Source organism: Coturnix japonica, chromosome 3 (genome assembly GCF_001577835.2).
Source record: "Coturnix japonica isolate 7356 chromosome 3, Coturnix japonica 2.1, whole genome shotgun sequence".
NCBI lineage: Eukaryota > Metazoa > Chordata > Aves > Galliformes > Phasianidae > Coturnix > Coturnix japonica.
In genome coordinates, this window is record NC_029518.1 from 60,136,520 (window position 1) to 60,152,253 (window position 15,734).

Genomic DNA, 15,734 nt, shown 5'->3' on the forward strand with positions numbered 1-15,734 from the left:
AGGTATTACTGTAATTAGTGGTCCACATTAATAATTATATTTTTATATAGCAAGCACACACACAACTGTATTTATTTAGGGAATACATATTTAGGAAGACCATATTCTGGATGAACTTCAGCTCTAGTAGTATCTTTTTGGGATTACCTTTTGTAGCAGAAATGCTAAGTCATGCCTTGAAACAGTGAGCACCTGGTGAGAAGGCAGGGCTAACCCAGAGGAGCTCAGGTGTATGCAATGCACCTGAGTGACTGGAAGGGATGGAGCCAGGATCCACCCCTTCCCTGACCTCATTTAAGGGTTGGCAGTAAAGATAAGAGCTTCTTGCTGGGGATCTCTGCATACCTGTGGCCTTCTGAAGGTAAGCAGCTTCTTTCCTCTAATTCTGTGCCTATAGCTGTTGCATTTGAGTAAGCTCACTTGCTGCAGCCTAGGACTGCACTACACTGCTGTGCTTTTTGTTGTGTTACCTTTATACCACTCTGTCTGCACTGCCTTTTTCCCAGATGTGCCATCTGTCTACCAATATCTAAGAATACTTACTGTATTATTAATTAGCAGCTAGTACTTCTATTTTCATATGGAAATGAGCTTTGTTTTTCTTTTTTAGAATGAGTTAGGAAGTGTAACTGTGTTAACTGATGAATGCCACATCAAAATAAAATGCTACTAATTGCTGGCTAAATACTAGATCTCTAGCAAATTGTTCTATGGCGTTCTGTGGCTTTCTGCACTTTAAGGGGATGTGTTTATATGCATGTACACCATCTACTTATCCTATTCCTGATTATATATGCCCATTAAGACCTGCGCTGGAGGAAGAAAACTCCCTGAAAAACTTAAAAAAAAAAAAAACAAAAAACAAAACAAAACAAAAACCATCAGTACTGAGAAGAGAACAGCACTAGGAAGTGCTAAGTGAACATTCTTCAAGCTAGATTTCAGTAGTCATGAAAATCATTTAGTTGTAAACATATAAAAAAGAATGCTACCTTTGAAATGCTAAGCTATGCTAGGCTGAACTTAAGACAAGCATGTCTGAAAATGTTAGCCATAGAGACCAACAGACTCCCAAGCAGTATCTAGCTTACAAGAGAAATAACACTCTTTCCAAAAGCTAAAACAAAATACAGGGTCTGAAGGAAGTCTTTAGGTATTACATATCCCAATTTCAGGAAAGCATCTGGTACTCTTGTGAAACCTCAAGTCACTCAGAACGCATTGAATGGATTATGATGCTGAATGAGAGATGATTAGGCAAGTAAGGAATGCATAAAAACTTTGAAGTTTAAGGAAAACAGTGAATACTGTAGAGCTCAAGATAAATCTGGAAACTGACAGCAAATAAGACTTTTGTAAAAAAGGACAAGAAACAATATATGTGTGTGGTGGCAAAGGAACTGTTATGAGGCCCTGTTTTCTCTGACATCTTCATTAGTCTTTGAGAGGCCATGATGTGAACAACTACAAGGACATGGAGGTATATCAGAGTAATTATAGGGGCTAATACACAGTCAGAAAACAGCAAGATCAAGTTAAGTACAGGAGAAAAACAAGCTACTGCTATGGAAAGTACTGAGGGAAATATTCTGGAACACATTCAAGGGGATGGAAATAACCCTAGGGCATAATATATGTAAAGAATCTAAGGATAACAAGCAAGCAGAAACTACAAATAATTTTGTAACAGAATGCCAACAAAAAGACTGATTTAGATTTGACTTGCATACTTGGAAGCACTGTATCCTTGAGCTGGAAGGTAACGGGTTCTCTCCACGTAGCTTTAGGGCAGACCTTAGAATATTTTCTGTGAACAACCAGCTAAGCACCTCAAGCCTCTTGGCGAACTGAATGTTAATATCATCTGGCAATTCGTTCTGTCCTATATACAGAGGTCATATGGGTACCCAAAAAGAACATAAATGGCTCTATCTAGGCACACACCATAAATTCTTTATCCGTGTTCTTTGTAACTACACCTGGAATTCACCAGTGAGTTCCAGGCATATTACCAAAAAGATCTCAGCAAATTGGATGGAATTCACATAAAAATAACAGAAATTCTTTGGGGGCTGGAAAGATTCAAAAGGAAATGTTGTAATGTAAGCAAGTGTAGCTTAAGGTAAGCAAATGAGAAGTTCAGAATCATATTTTTCTTAACATTCATCTTGTTCTGGAAAATTCTTTGAAAGGAAGAAAAAAATGAGGTGATAAAAAGGAAGAGAGACAATACAGGAAATTTTAAACTGTGTTTTAAACTACAGGTAACTGACTTAATGTGGGGGGTGGAAAGAAATAGTTGGTATCTGGAACAGCGGCATAAGTAAGCATTCAACAGAAACCAATACTGACAGAGACACAGAAAGCTTTTAATAGGCCTCTGCCATCTTTAATTTACTCTTAAAGCACTCTGAGTTTAGTCTGCTGGCAACTCTCCTATCTCTTCCTGGATAACAGATGGCTGTTTGTGATCAACATACCAGACAGAAGCTTCTTTCACTTTAATGCATGAATGGGGAATGCTGCTTGTAAGGCAGACTTCATGGCAGAATAGGTGATTTCACCTCTTACCATCCAGCCCCACTTTTGTGATTCATTCACAGAATCACATTTTGAAACAATGAAAATTCAAGTAACAACCACATGTGCACGTATAGTTGCCTGCATAAATTATATGGGGTTGATAGGACACTCTGCAGTTACGCTACTTGGAAATGTTCTGTCATGGAATCCTCTAAATTACTTATTTGAATCATTTGGGTTAACTCTCTTTGCACCAGGTAAGTTTTTCTCAGTGGAGAATTTCAGCTTAATGTTTTGGTTACTTATAACTGGAAGATATAATGATACGAACAATATGAAAGATTGTCTGCCAATTTAAAAACAGTTCTTACAACCATTTACCTCAGCTCCATTGTATGGAGTAGAAATGTCAGAGTTTGGTAGAGTGATGGATGTGTACATATAAATGATATTTATTTTTTTTGTAAGCCCCATCAAGTCGCACATACTTTCTCTTGAGAAAAGATAACGTATGTCAGATGAAAAAAAGAAATTAGTTTATTCTTACAACAAAAGCTATTCAAATGCTCAACCATTTTTTCCTTTTACTGCACAATTTGCCAGTGACTCTCACTGACAAACATACCATTCACACAACCGGTATTAATGTTTAAATGTTAGATGCCATTACACATAGTTGGGTATGGCCGTAAAACTAAAAACTCTTACAGGCATCTAGTTTTTTAATCACTTTGTTTCAGCAACTCTGCTCACATAACAGCTCTAGTAGAACTAATTAAGGCTTAGATAATTGAGGAGTGTATCTTAATCAAATTTCACCTACAAACTTCTTTTTGTCATGCATCCAGCTGCTAAACTTGACTTGTTACTGCACTGTTAGCTGCCCTCTAACAATGTGTTACACTAAATTCATTGCAGAACCATATAAATATATATATATTTTGACAACATGCCCTTCTCTTAACATAGGAGGAAACCTCAACCCCTTTTTGACAGAATTCCATCAGCAGAGAGCAGATCAATATTGCCTTATCTCTGGATCCAAAATCAAGCACTGTCAGTTTTCTTGTAATATGTATATACTGTAAATGAATAATTTTTATACAAAGAAAAGGTATAGTTCTGCTTTGTTACATACGTGCAAATCTTTATTCACTTTTACATTTCAGATGGTATCGTTTTCTTAAGTACTTGTGTTCTCTGTATGCACATTCACTGGTAGGTTCTTCTGACATCAGGCCAAGACCTGAAAATGTTGGAGGGAAGAAAGAGATACTGTCAAATAATTTTAATTAAGACTTTTGAAATGCAAATTGCTAAATACAAATACAACCCAGGAAATAAAATGCTTTAAAAGTAGTTTTGTATTTTCATATAAACATTATAAGAATTTGTATATACAACTTGCACACATAAAGAAGGTGACAGTATAACCTGCTGCAATGCATTTTGTACAGATAAGGCTTTTTTGATGTGAAAATGTGGCACAGAGTGTGTTTTGTGCAATGACGATGAAAACTCTTTATCCCAATGGCTAAACCATCTGTATCAATTAGAGGAACCTATAATTGAAATGTTCAGTGAGCTACGCTACGTGCAATTCTTCTAAAATACTGATCATCAGATGCAGTCGTGATAAACAGCAAAGAACATCACAGAACCTTCTTTGGTAATCTCATCAACTTCCATCATAAAACTTGCTACAATGCTCTGCTCTCCTGCTTCCATAAAGAGAAGAAATTCACTCCTCCATTGGTTAGAAGTCTCTCACAACCACTTAATCTCCAGCTTAAATTTATTATGACCGGTTTGTAGCTAATCATTCTACATCAGTACTGTTCTTTTGCTTAAATATATTTCCTTCCTGCTTATGCCAAAGTTAGCGATATGCTTACAAACTTCCCTTATGTTCTCTTTCATTGTTTGCTTTTCTAGATGGAGCCAAGCGATTCTTATCTTCTTGATAACAGGCTTCTCCTACCCATGATCATATTTATAACCCTACTCTGCACCTGGGCTAGTTTAAATTCAACCCTCTTGATGACTTAAAAAATAGTCCAAATAAGATAGGACCAGTGTCTTGTACAATCATACTGGTGTATCACTTGCCTTCACAAAAATAACCTCATGCATTTTGGGCCTGATCCCCAGAGCTTTTCTTCTGCCATTTCTGATTAAGGAGTTTCTAGTTCAGAGCAGAAAGTTCTTAGCTATTTTCAAGTTCAAAACCCTGTACTTCATGCACAAGACATTATGATGCCTCTATTCAAATGCAAGCCAGACAATTCTTCCTATGTACATCTGTTTTCCAAAATTAAGGTTATCAGCAACTTTTATTTATGTGCTAAATAAAACGCTCCTAAAGACGTTAAATGGTAGAGTCTGCTTGTAGGCAACATCTAGTTTTATAGCCCTCTTTTCCCATTAGAAATTCTTTATGCACCCAACTGAATTTCTCATATGGCAAAATACTGAATCTTTTTATCAGAGCGCAAATTAAACCTAATTCAATTCCTCTGTCAGTAAAATAAATTATATTAAAAGCAAAAATAAATGAATAAAACCCCAAACAACTCTATACCTTTAATGCAGCAAAGATTTTTCTTTCATGTTTTTTTTAAATTATATATATATATATTTTTTTTATTTATTTTTTCCTAGGTCCCAAATATTGCAACAGTTGCCCACAACACTTTCTTGGGTTCCCTTTCAAATGCATTTGTCTTCCAATTGTGTGGCACCATTCTTGCTCTGACAGGTTTATTAAGAGTCATTGCTAAAAGACCGCGTTAATACTTCAAGTATTTTCACGCTTGAGATGAGGCCAGTTTTCTCATCAGTTTTCTAGTGGCCAAACATTGGTGTAAGATCATTAATTAAATGTGTTATTGCTCTGGTTCTGACAGAACCCAACTGCATTAAACTTCAGAGCCAATTCCCTAGCCTGTATCTATTTGCTAAGTGTTATTTATTTATTTATTTATTAAGAATTCTCATGAATTAGAATCTTAAGCACAATTTCCAAAGCACAGTTACCCTCTATAAGTGAATTCTGCAATTGGTGGTGCTTTAAGCCAGTCTGGTAGCCTGGGAGTTGCTCAGCTCCTTGCTTTTCATACCCCATGCTTATATTTTTATCTGCTGACAGTCACACAGCACTTGACTTTCCAGCAGTATGTAGTACAGTGGGTATGTGCAACACTGCCTTGAATTATAGCACGAGTAGGTCTAGCTACCGGGAGCATGAGAAATGTTTGTCAGTATATATAGAATTTTCCTATGTGCTTGCCTATGATGACCATGCCAACAAAAACAGCCCTTAGAAATACTGAATGCCCTGAAAATCAACAGGAACTCAAGCATGGATACACAAGTCAATTATGAAGTTAGGATGTACTGTACAAAACGTTTCCTTCCGTATTCTAGTCTGATCTTTTGTCACCGAGTTCTTCTGGGTTTTGCTATTACAGACATTTGCAAAAGATGGCATTTTCCTGACCTAGTTAGTTCTGTCTGCTCACAACTGCATTTATATGTTCTTGGGGAACTGCAAATAACGTTTTGGAACAGTTTTTCTAGGTAGGTATATGGTAAGGGGTAAGAGAAAGAAAAGAATGAAGCACCTTTTGTTAAGAAAAGTGTGACTGCATTGATTTTACTCTACATGGATTTTCTAACTTTAAAGAAAATAATCTAAAAAAGCTAATATTACTCTTTTTTTTTTTTTCTTTCCACTGTACAGCTGTTTAACTGCATGATTAGAAGCAGTTATATATGCAAGCTTGATTATTTTCATGCAAATACATGTCTGGCTAATGGGGAGAAGAGCTGCTGCTTAGCAACTGGAGGAGCAGAGAAAGGGGGTGCTTGCTTTAGAACAGGAAGCTGAATAAAACCTTGCAGAGTACACACAGAGTTTGAAGATAGCAGGGAAAATGGGTGGCAGTGCTCTGCAACCATGATGCTTCCTTTTGTAATTACTGACATCCTGGGATGTCAGTGTTCTCATGTAGTAAAGGATAAACTCCATCAGAAATTACATGTAATAGATGTGCACACATGCACAAACAACAAATAAGGTAAGTGCTAAGGACAAACCCTGACACACGAGCTAAAATGTAGGAAAATCTAGAACCAGACTTTGTTTCTGCTGTCTACTATAAGGGTTAAAATGACAATGCTATCAAATGCTCCTCAGACCTCAGTGCTTTAAACAAGTGATCAACTTATGCCACCATAAGCCAACACTGCAGAAAGAAGCCTTCTTTTTGCTCCCTGTTACTCAGACTCAGCCCCTGCTCTTGTCTCCTGCAAGCACAGGCAATTCTACATTCATAATGAGGCAGATGATGGACCTGATCTAGGTTAAAACCAAGCCAGCATTTTTAGCTGAATCACTTTTACCTGGGTCAGCATCTAGATTGAGTGTATTATGCAGTGACTCCACTCCCAGGAGGAGGAAGGCAGGGGACCCCTCCTGACAGTGCTGGCTCAAACCTTTTCTGACAACACCTCATCCTGGTGTGACTGCAAGGAGACTATGAAAGCAGAAGTGTGCTCTATGAAATGAAGGGAAACTGAAAGAGTGTATCTCAGAGGAAGTACCAAGGAGATGTCTTAATGACTAAGAGTAGCGCTTGGATCACGCTATCTGTATCAAAAAGGAAAGTCCCTTGGTTTCTTCTTAAGGTACCTTACAACGTTTTCAGGATTGGAAAGCTCATATGGACAGGAAGCTGGCTCCAGTTTAGGTATCAGTGTTTTTTTGTCTCAGTCCCGTCATCTTCCTTTTACAACAGTTCTTCTTACTTCATAACACAGCCCTCTCTGATTTAACAAACAAAAAACGTCCAGCTGTAATAGAAGAGTGAATGATGTGCTTTAGTGACTCCTGGCTCACGCTTCTAAAAAGTAGGTGATTCCTGCTATCTACGCTATGCTATTGTGGGCAACCGCTTCTTATTCAGCAGAGCTGGCAGATGTGAACTTGTGCCTGCACTTCAAGCACAACACTTGTTTAGAAGTCAGAGCATCCAGCAGCTTAAATGCCTTGGGTTATGTACCAGCCCAGCTGAGGTGCAGATACATGCTGTGTTCTGTTGCCTGGGTATATACCAACAGGATACAGCAGTGGATCAGTATCTCACAGATGTGGACTGCTGCCGTTGTAGTATCTTAAGGGGTAACACAGCACATCTGTCAGTGTTGAAAGCCATTAAGCAGTCAGTGAAGTAAGAGTGGTGGTAAGATGTAACGCTCAGGAATTCAAACAGTCGTGTAGGCAGGAAGACAAGGGCATGGAATGGAGTGGTGCTCATACTGAAGTTCTATGGAAAATCAGGGAAATGCAGTAATTAAGCAGCAGTACCAAACACATTCAAACAGCGAGTGCTGGGAATACTGCTTAGCAGCACGCTCCACCAGTGACCTCGTAGTGATTTATTAGCCTTCATGAAAATCGGGCGCTTCTAAAAAGCGTATTCTTCAATTTCCAAAGGCTTTCCAAATATCAGCCTGACAAAACCAAAACAGCCTCCAAAAAACCGTATTTTCAACGTAGCAGTTTGGGTTTGAACCCTACTGCAACCCCTCGCTTCTGTGATGCGAGACTTCTTGAAGATGAGGCGATTTGACGTTTTTTACTCGCGTTTACATGAAAGCAAGTTTGAGACATAAAAGAGGGGCGGGCCAGTGGAAACAAACAGCGTACAAAGGGAGAGCAGGACAGCAGCTCCCCTTGGAGCAGACAGGCGAGCTTCCTGCTCATTACAGCGAAAAAAAACCAAGGGTAGCAACTGCCTGGCCTGTCTTTTGTTTAAGTCTAAAACCAAAACATATGTAAGGAAAATGCGAAACAGATGTTCCACATATTGGACTTCTGTCATATTTTACAGATTTGTACATTCGTCTCCCGCCATCCAGCCCTGCACCCACACATTACAACGTCATTCTGGGTGCCGATATTCTGCCTTTTTAAAGGCAGTTCTTATACACAACCAACTCTTCTGGTGTATTTTTCCCCAAAGCCTCAGCTCTGAGACAAAGACACAACAAGAGGGGACACGGCTGGAGGCGCTGGTTACCATTTTAAATCAAAACCCACCCTAATGCGCCGAAAATTATTGAGTGAGCTCTCCTTGAGGCCCGAATCAAGAGCCATAAACCCCCACGAGTAGCACTCAGATCACACACAGGGGCTGAGACGCACCCAGCTTCCACAACTCTATTTTTTCCCTATAGTTTAACGCTGGGCACTTCCCCACTCCTGTTGGGATTCAAGCAGCAAAGCGCCTCCTCAGCGAGTGAAACTCGAAGGCTGCGACTCCCGGGCACAGCCCGACCCCCCCCATTCCCTGTGTGCGCGGGGCACGGCGCACAGCGGCACTAGGGAGGAGCGGGGCGGGTTTCCAGCGGATCCCGGCCCAGCCCCGTGCCCAGCCCCGCCGCTCCGCCGCAGCGCGCCCGGCCCCGCCCCGCCGCGCTCCAACCGCCGCCCTGTGCGCTGCCGGCCGCCCGCCGTAGGGGGCGCGCTGCCGGGCGGGGGCGAGGCCCGGGCGCTGCGGTGCGGCCCCGCGGGCGGCGGTGCGGGAGGTGGCGGCTGCCCTTAGTGCCGTCCTTAGTGCCGCCCGCCGTGCTTTTACTTTGTATCTCGGTGCCGTTCATCCCCGCCGCGTGCCGACTCACCTTCCCGCAGCGAGGCGACTCGGCATCCAAAATGGCGGCCGGCCCGCCTTAACCCAATGGCGGCGCATCGGCGCTCCCCGGTCCGCCCCACCGGCGGCTCGGGCTTCCGCCAGCCTCGCCCCGAGCCCGGCCGGCAGAGCGCCGAGCCCGACCCCCCTTCCGGAGGGAGCGGCCGGGGGCAGAGCGGCGGGCGGACATTTTCCTCACCCCCCCCTCCCTCCTCCTCCCCTCGTTCCCGGGGCGGGATGAGTGTGCGTGAGCCCCGCGTCCTCCCCCCGCCGCTCCCCGAGTGGTTGCGCCCGTGACATCATCATCATGGCAACAACAGCTGCAGCCCGGAGCCGGGGCGCCGCCGCCGAGGTGTACGCGCTGCTGCGGGGGGAGCAGCCCGCGCTGCCCCTGAGGCGCCGGCGGCCGGCGGGGCTCTAGAGCCCGACGTTGGGGGGGGGCGACCCCGAGCGGGAGCGCGCGGCCCGCGCACGCGCCCGGCGCAGCAGCGGGAGGAGACGGGGGAGCGGGAGGGAAGGAGGGAGGGAGAGAGAGAGAGAGGCGGACACAGGGACACGGCGCGCGCCTGTGTGGGGCGGGCGGGCGGGCAGGGGGCTGCGCTCGCTCCCTCGCTGCGGCGGGGGGGGGGCTCCGCGCCTCGCTCAGTGCGCGCCTCGGCGGCGGCGGCCAACACCATGTTCTCAGTGAGGATCGTGACCGCCGACTACTACATGGGCAGCCCGCTGCCCGGCCTGGACCCCTGCCAGTCGCACTTCCGAGAGGCCCCGACCCGGCGGGTGCCCGTCGTCAGAGTGTTCGGTGCCACCCCCGCAGGTAAGGGACCCTTCGGCGGCTGGGCCGCGCTTTGTGGCTGGGGGGGGAGGCGCGGCCCCCTCCCCACCTGCCCGAGCCCGGCCGCAGGTGCGCGGCCCGCGGGGCTTTGTGCGCGACGCGGCCCGGCCGGGGCTGCCCGAGCGGCGGAGCCGTGCGCGCTGCGGGGCCGCCGCACTTTCCATCCCCCCCCCAACCCCGCGGGGACGGCCCCAGGGAGCGGCGTTGGCCCCGTGCTGCACTGCGGGGCACGGCCGCGGGTCGGCCCCGGGGGCGCCCTCACGGCACGTCCCCCACGGCTCGGCGTGGGGTCCCCGCAGCACGGGCGGCTCTGACCGTGAGCGCCCTCACGGCCGCGGCGTCGGGGAGCGGGATTCGGTATCGATTCCGGGCGCGCCGTGCGTGGATCGAAGTTTAAAGAGAAGGCTGGCCTCCATCGGGGCTTGGACGTGCCGCGTTCCCTTTATGCTCGCGTTGTGTAATGCTGACCTTGGGAATTTAGGTATTTCTCCGTATTTTATTGACACGTTGGTAACAACGCTTTATTGCCATACATCAGATGTGAGGCGAGACAAAAAAAAAAGAAAGAAAAAAAGGCGTGATAAAACGGCACGGAAACGGTGTGTTTCTTTCGTTCCATTCTACAGGAAAGCATAGTGTTGTACGGTTATTTTGTTTTACCTGCTCTCAGATCAGGCGCAGAGGAATATGTGCTACAAAAGCCGCTGTGATCTGGAGCATCCGCAGCTCCAAATCACCGAGTGGATGAGTGGGATTAACAGCCACAGCCCTGGAATAGTGGGACCTCTCCCATTGTAGCTCTAATTTTGCATACAAAGGAGATATTATGTAATAATATTTATGTAATGGCACGAGGAGCTATTTCATTATTAAAGAATGCAGAGCCCGAGGTTGTCTGGCAGGTAGCAGGCGGTGTGTGCGTGCGTGCGGTTAACGCATTAAAGCTCATTTTCTTGACAGCAAATGTTTGGGCTGTGCCATATCATGAATGTGGCATCCTAAAGTAAACTGCCAGGCACTGGAGGTGTCTGGCTCTTAGGAGTGCAGCAGGAAATCCTCAGCTTCCCAAACCATCAACTTTAATGTTACTTTGCATAATAGAAGTGTTTCTAATTCGTGTTGGTTAGAAAATACGTTTTGCTCTGCTGTGCGGAGGAAGCGTGACTTGGCTGTCATCTGCTTAGTTCCTTGTTCAACTTTTTAATGGCTTTTTTTTTTCCTTTTCTCTATTTGTAATGTTTGTTAATAAGCTTCAAGAGCTGCATCTCGGTCTTTTTTTTTCTTCTTTTCCCAAACATCATCCTGTCTGCAAAGGTGTTGTAGTAAGCACGTCATTGCCAGAAGCCACGTACCTGGTTTCAGAGAGAGGGCAACGCTTTATTTGAGCATCTAAAAAGGAATCAATCTATAATCACTGACACCTGTATTAACACTTTCTTTGGGATTAAAACAACAGTAAAACCGACTTCCATTATGCCACACAGGGTCTTGTTATATGCGTTATTGTTTGATTTACAGGCAGTGTGCTTCTTGTCTTTACTTCAGTTGGTCTGGCTAGGAAAAGCCCTTTTCATCAGGCTTAATGCACACACCTTGCCTGCAGGACATGTGTTCAGCTGCTGCGCTGCCGGCATAGTAGTGAACCATCGCTGCCACATAGTAGAGAACCTGTGTAGGCTGCCACACCTCCAGCACAATGAGCTCTGCACAAACCTTGGTGTGCTTCAAACCATGTGGCCGTGCTGCCCAGCCAACTGGGTGTCATGCTCAAACCAGGCTCCAAATCCTACTTACTTGTAGGATCAACTACAAATCAACACAGCATAGGAAGTTCTGCATGAATGTGCGCAAGAACTTCTTTATGGTGAGGGTGACGGAGCACTGGAACAGGCTGCCCAGGGAGTTGGTGGAGTCTCCTTCTCTGGAGATATTCAAGACCCGCCTGGACGCCTACCTGTGTGACGTGGTGTAGGGAGCCTGCTTTGGCAGGGGGGTTGGACTCCATGATCTCTAGAGGTCCCTTCCAACCCCTACAATTCTGTGATTACTGGGTGCGTGCAGATGTTTAGTGCAGATGTTTAGTACACAAAGTTAATGTCTGGCAGCACCATTTCCAGTGCCAGGCGTGGACATTGGTTCTGAGAGTTACTTGCTCTTTCTACCCATTCTTCTGTGTTCTCGGAGATGTATGAATGAGAAGTTTACCAGTGTTCTTATCTTTTATGGCTTTTTCTTCTTCTTCATTTTTGTAATCCTGTGTTTAAGAATCATTTTGGGATGCTTTGCCAGAACAATCAATGAAATCGAAGTGATTTGTGGTAATGGTGGTTGAGGGAGGTAAAGTGAGGCTTCTGTTTAAAAGTAATGGAGGGATGAACTCTTGTAGTGGGCTGTCCTTGCTGTAATGCCTGCCAATGTCTGTAGGTCTTCTGAAGACAGAATTGCATTCTATTCTAGAAAACCCATGCACATCATCTTTTGGTATCCTACGTTTTTGCTTAGTAAGAGCTAGAAAGGCAAGGAATCCAAATTGTCTTTAAGCCTGGGAATCCATCTGCTATTTTCTGTTTTCTCATGACGTATGAAGAGGAAAAATCTGACTACAGTAGCAAATAGTGAAATGAAACACTGTGAGGAATGCTGCTTGAACTCAGCTGGTTAAGCCATTCCACTCCATCTTAGCGTGTGGTTCTTGCAGCAGACTGTTAATATAACGAAGCAGTCTGTTAATATAATGAATTGGACAGAAGTAAGATTTCAGAAATGCTGCGGCACTGCCATGGTGTGGGTACAATGAAGGCAGAATTAAATCTGTGCTTTGTTGTATAGGATCATAGGTACCATTTGATGGAGTTGTCTTTGCATCTTGAAAGGACTCTCACGGTACAGCCAGTTATATTTAAAACCAGTGGGCTTTAATTCACCGGGTAATGCTCAGCTAGGAAACCAAATGTCACTTATCTTCTCAGGTGGCATTTCTGCTAGTGATTTTTGTTACTGCTATTTATATTAAAGAAAAACCTCTGAGAAATAGCAAGGCCTGCTTGTAACAATTGGAAGTATACAGCAAATTGAATTTCCTGTTTATGCATGTTATCATCTCTAACTGGTGATTCCCGAATTGTCGTTCTTGTTACTAAATTGTGGTATCAAGGCTGTGATTTATTTCTTGGCCTTTTCAAGGTCTTGGAGTTTTTCCTCAAGGTTTCTCTGGCTGCTTTAATAGGAGCATGTGAGTGCTCAGTTGGGCGTTGCTGGCAGGTGTTGTTTAACTGCTGGAAGACAGAACCAAACTGTAAATCCATCCATAAGGAAATCAGGGTAAGAGTACGTGTCGTGTTATGTGAGATGTTAATAAATGAGCTGCAGTTGCTAAATTAATGGATTTGCTTAACAACCCTGTGTACAAGTAGCTGAGGATGCTCTTAAACCGCATGCAAGATACCTCTTGATATGTAATAATGGGTATTGTAAAATGTGTAGCCAGATTATTTAAAAGCCCAGATTCGGAATTGGGGGTGATTTGATGCTGACATGCCTCATCAATTTTACAGAAATAGGTATATATTTTGAAATTACTTGCAAGGGTTGTAGGCTTTTAATTGATGAAAGAGGCTTAGGAGAAGGCAGGTTAGAAATTTGCCTAAGGAAAAGCAATGTGTGGTTTGAGGAATAATATGTCTGCCGTCCTCAACTGCAGATATTTGTCTCTTTTTGAAGACTTCTGTATTTAATATTATGAAATCACTGGTTCACAAATGAATCTTTCTTCAGGGCAGCACAAAAAGTCACCCGAGTACAGCTTTTCAGGTGGGCGGCTGAGTTTGGTGGCTTTGCTTTTCCTCGTCTTTCTGAGAGGGGAAAAAAGCGGAGGCAAACTCTCCAGCTGAGATCTGGCTCCCTTCCAGAGGCAGTAGCTCTGGTATGACTCAGTGAGGGGGCCTGCTTATCTTCCTCTGCTTTTCCCTCCCCTTTCCCCCTTCTTTGACCTGGCAAGGCTGTATATCTGATCCCATCCCAGTGTCTTTCTCTCCTCCCTTGCTGCTCACTTGAGAAGGAATGAGCTCATCACAGGAACTTGCTGCTTTTTGCTCCCAGCTTGTGATTAACCATTTTTCCTCCCTTCATTCTCACCACCATTCCAGACACTTTGTCCAGCAACAGTCTTTCCCCGTAGCCTCCTCTGCTCATGATCCCAGTGTTTACAGCCCAGGATCGGATGCTGCTGCTTTCCATTTTCCAGAAGCGGGCACTTGTCACGACGAAGACTTCCAGGCCCTTCATTGTGAGGATATAAGGATGCAAAACAAGACATGGCTGCTGTGGCCGCAACTTACCTCTTCATCATCTCCCTCTAACATACAACTCTCGATGGGGGTTGCTGTGGATTGCACCATGGCCTGGAAGGTTTTCAGCTCCTATTTCTGCGTCTTGCAGTGGCAGGTTTCTCACTCCGCTGAAGAGCCATTTGAAAAATAGCCTCGTGCTGATTTGTTACACTTTTCTCCAGAAGTTTATAGTTGCTGTAAGATGTGAACAGTGCTGGAATGGAAATGGAGGAGTCTGATTTATGCTGAGATTGCTTTCTGTGTTTGAGTTTTGTCGGTGATGTGATGGGAGGTCATTAGTTACCTCCCAGGAGGGGAGTAAACTCTTCGAAAGGGCTGACAATAGCAGGACACGGGAAATGGTTTTAAGTTAAAAGAGGGAAGATTTAGGTTGGATGTTATGGGGAAGTTCTTCACTAGGAGAGTGGTCAGGCCCTGGAACAGGCTGCCCAGGGAGGTTGTGGATGCCCCGTCCTTGGAGATGTTCAAGACCAGGTTGGACGGGGCCCTGGGCAACCTGATCTAGTAAATGTGTATGTTTGGTGGCCCTGCCAGGCAGGGGGGTTGGAACTACATGATCCTTGAGGTCCCTTCCAACCCGGGTCATTCTGTGATTCTGTGTGACTTACCTAATCATTTCCTTTAAAGGATGTGATTCTCGTGTGCTTTTGTTTTGGTTTTGCTTTGTGTTGTTTTGTTTTAAAGAATAATCTACTTTTTGAGGCATTTGTTCCCTGCTTTGTGTGGGCTGCCTGCTGAGGTGTTTGAGCAATGAGGGACTGCCTGAGTAAACTGTGAGATTCTGCTCTGCTGGTATGAAACTCATTAAGTAGCAAATTAAGTACCTGTGTGTATGTGTCTGGCTTTAATTGTTTCTTAAATAAACCTTAAAATACTGTGACAAAGTTGATATTCTAACTAGAATCCAGACATTGGTTTCGTAACTATTGTTCTGTTTGCTTCTGTTGGTCAACGCATTGAATATGTTTAAAAACATATGTGTAACTGGCACTGTGTGCCTAGAGCCCCTCCAACAATAGAGTCCAAAGTGTTTCACAAAGTAGCTGCATCAATATGGGCTCTGATGTGTGACTTGGAATTCATTTTTATGCTCAGCAGACTGAGAGCTTATCTACCTTAGGTACAACTTCCAGTTGTGTTACATACCTCTTACGGGTACTGTTTGGGTCCTTGTGGAAGTATCTTCTGTTTCAGTGTGTGAAACAAAGCTCCTCAAAATAACACACCATGCTGGAATTAGTTGTCTCTCTTATTTTTACCTGAATAGCACGTGGATGTGACAACTGAGCTTGGCAGGATTAGGCAATATGGAAACACTCAGTGAGAAGCAGCTCCTGC

The 15,734-nt window shown here is 44.4% G+C and overlaps 2 protein-coding genes across 3 annotated transcripts in view; one reads left to right on the forward strand and one right to left on the reverse strand.

Annotated features, from left to right (window-relative positions):
• Positions 1-3,037: 3,037 nt before the first annotated feature.
• Positions 3,038-9,892, reverse strand: LOC107311779 (serine/arginine repetitive matrix protein 3-like). Its single transcript, XM_015858594.2, has 3 exons — positions 9,765-9,892; positions 9,208-9,488; positions 3,038-3,769 (listed from the first exon to the last, which is right to left on the reverse strand). Exons 1-3 carry the CDS (start codon positions 9,890-9,892, stop codon positions 3,672-3,674), a joined length of 507 nt encoding a protein of 168 aa, XP_015714080.1. The 3' UTR covers positions 3,038-3,671.
• The window catches only part of REV3L (REV3 like, DNA directed polymerase zeta catalytic subunit), a 102,965-nt gene continuing 97,027 nt past the window's right edge, over positions 9,797-15,734 (forward strand). The window contains exon 1 of one of the 2 annotated variants that reach the window (XM_015858599.2): positions 9,797-10,029. In XM_015858599.2, coding sequence (XP_015714085.1) covers positions 9,891-10,029 — 139 coding nt within the window. In that variant the 5' untranslated portion in view covers positions 9,797-9,890. The remainder of the gene's footprint in view (positions 10,030-15,734) is intronic. The other variant, XM_015858598.2, reaches the window with a different exon arrangement.

Excerpts from the sequence above, each read along its gene's own strand:
- LOC107311779 (XM_015858594.2), bottom strand. The coding sequence starts at position 9,892 with ATGGTGTTGGCCGCCGCCGCCGAGGCGCGCACTGAGCGAGGCGCGGAG. Across the intron at positions 9,489-9,764 it reads CAGGCGCGCGCCGTGTCCCT|CGGCGGGGGGAGGACGCGGG; the intron begins GTGTCCGCCTCT and ends CCACTCGGGGAG. Across the intron at positions 3,770-9,207 it reads AGTCGCCTCGCTGCGGGAAG|GTCTTGGCCTGATGTCAGAA; the intron begins GTGAGTCGGCAC and ends CAACATTTTCAG.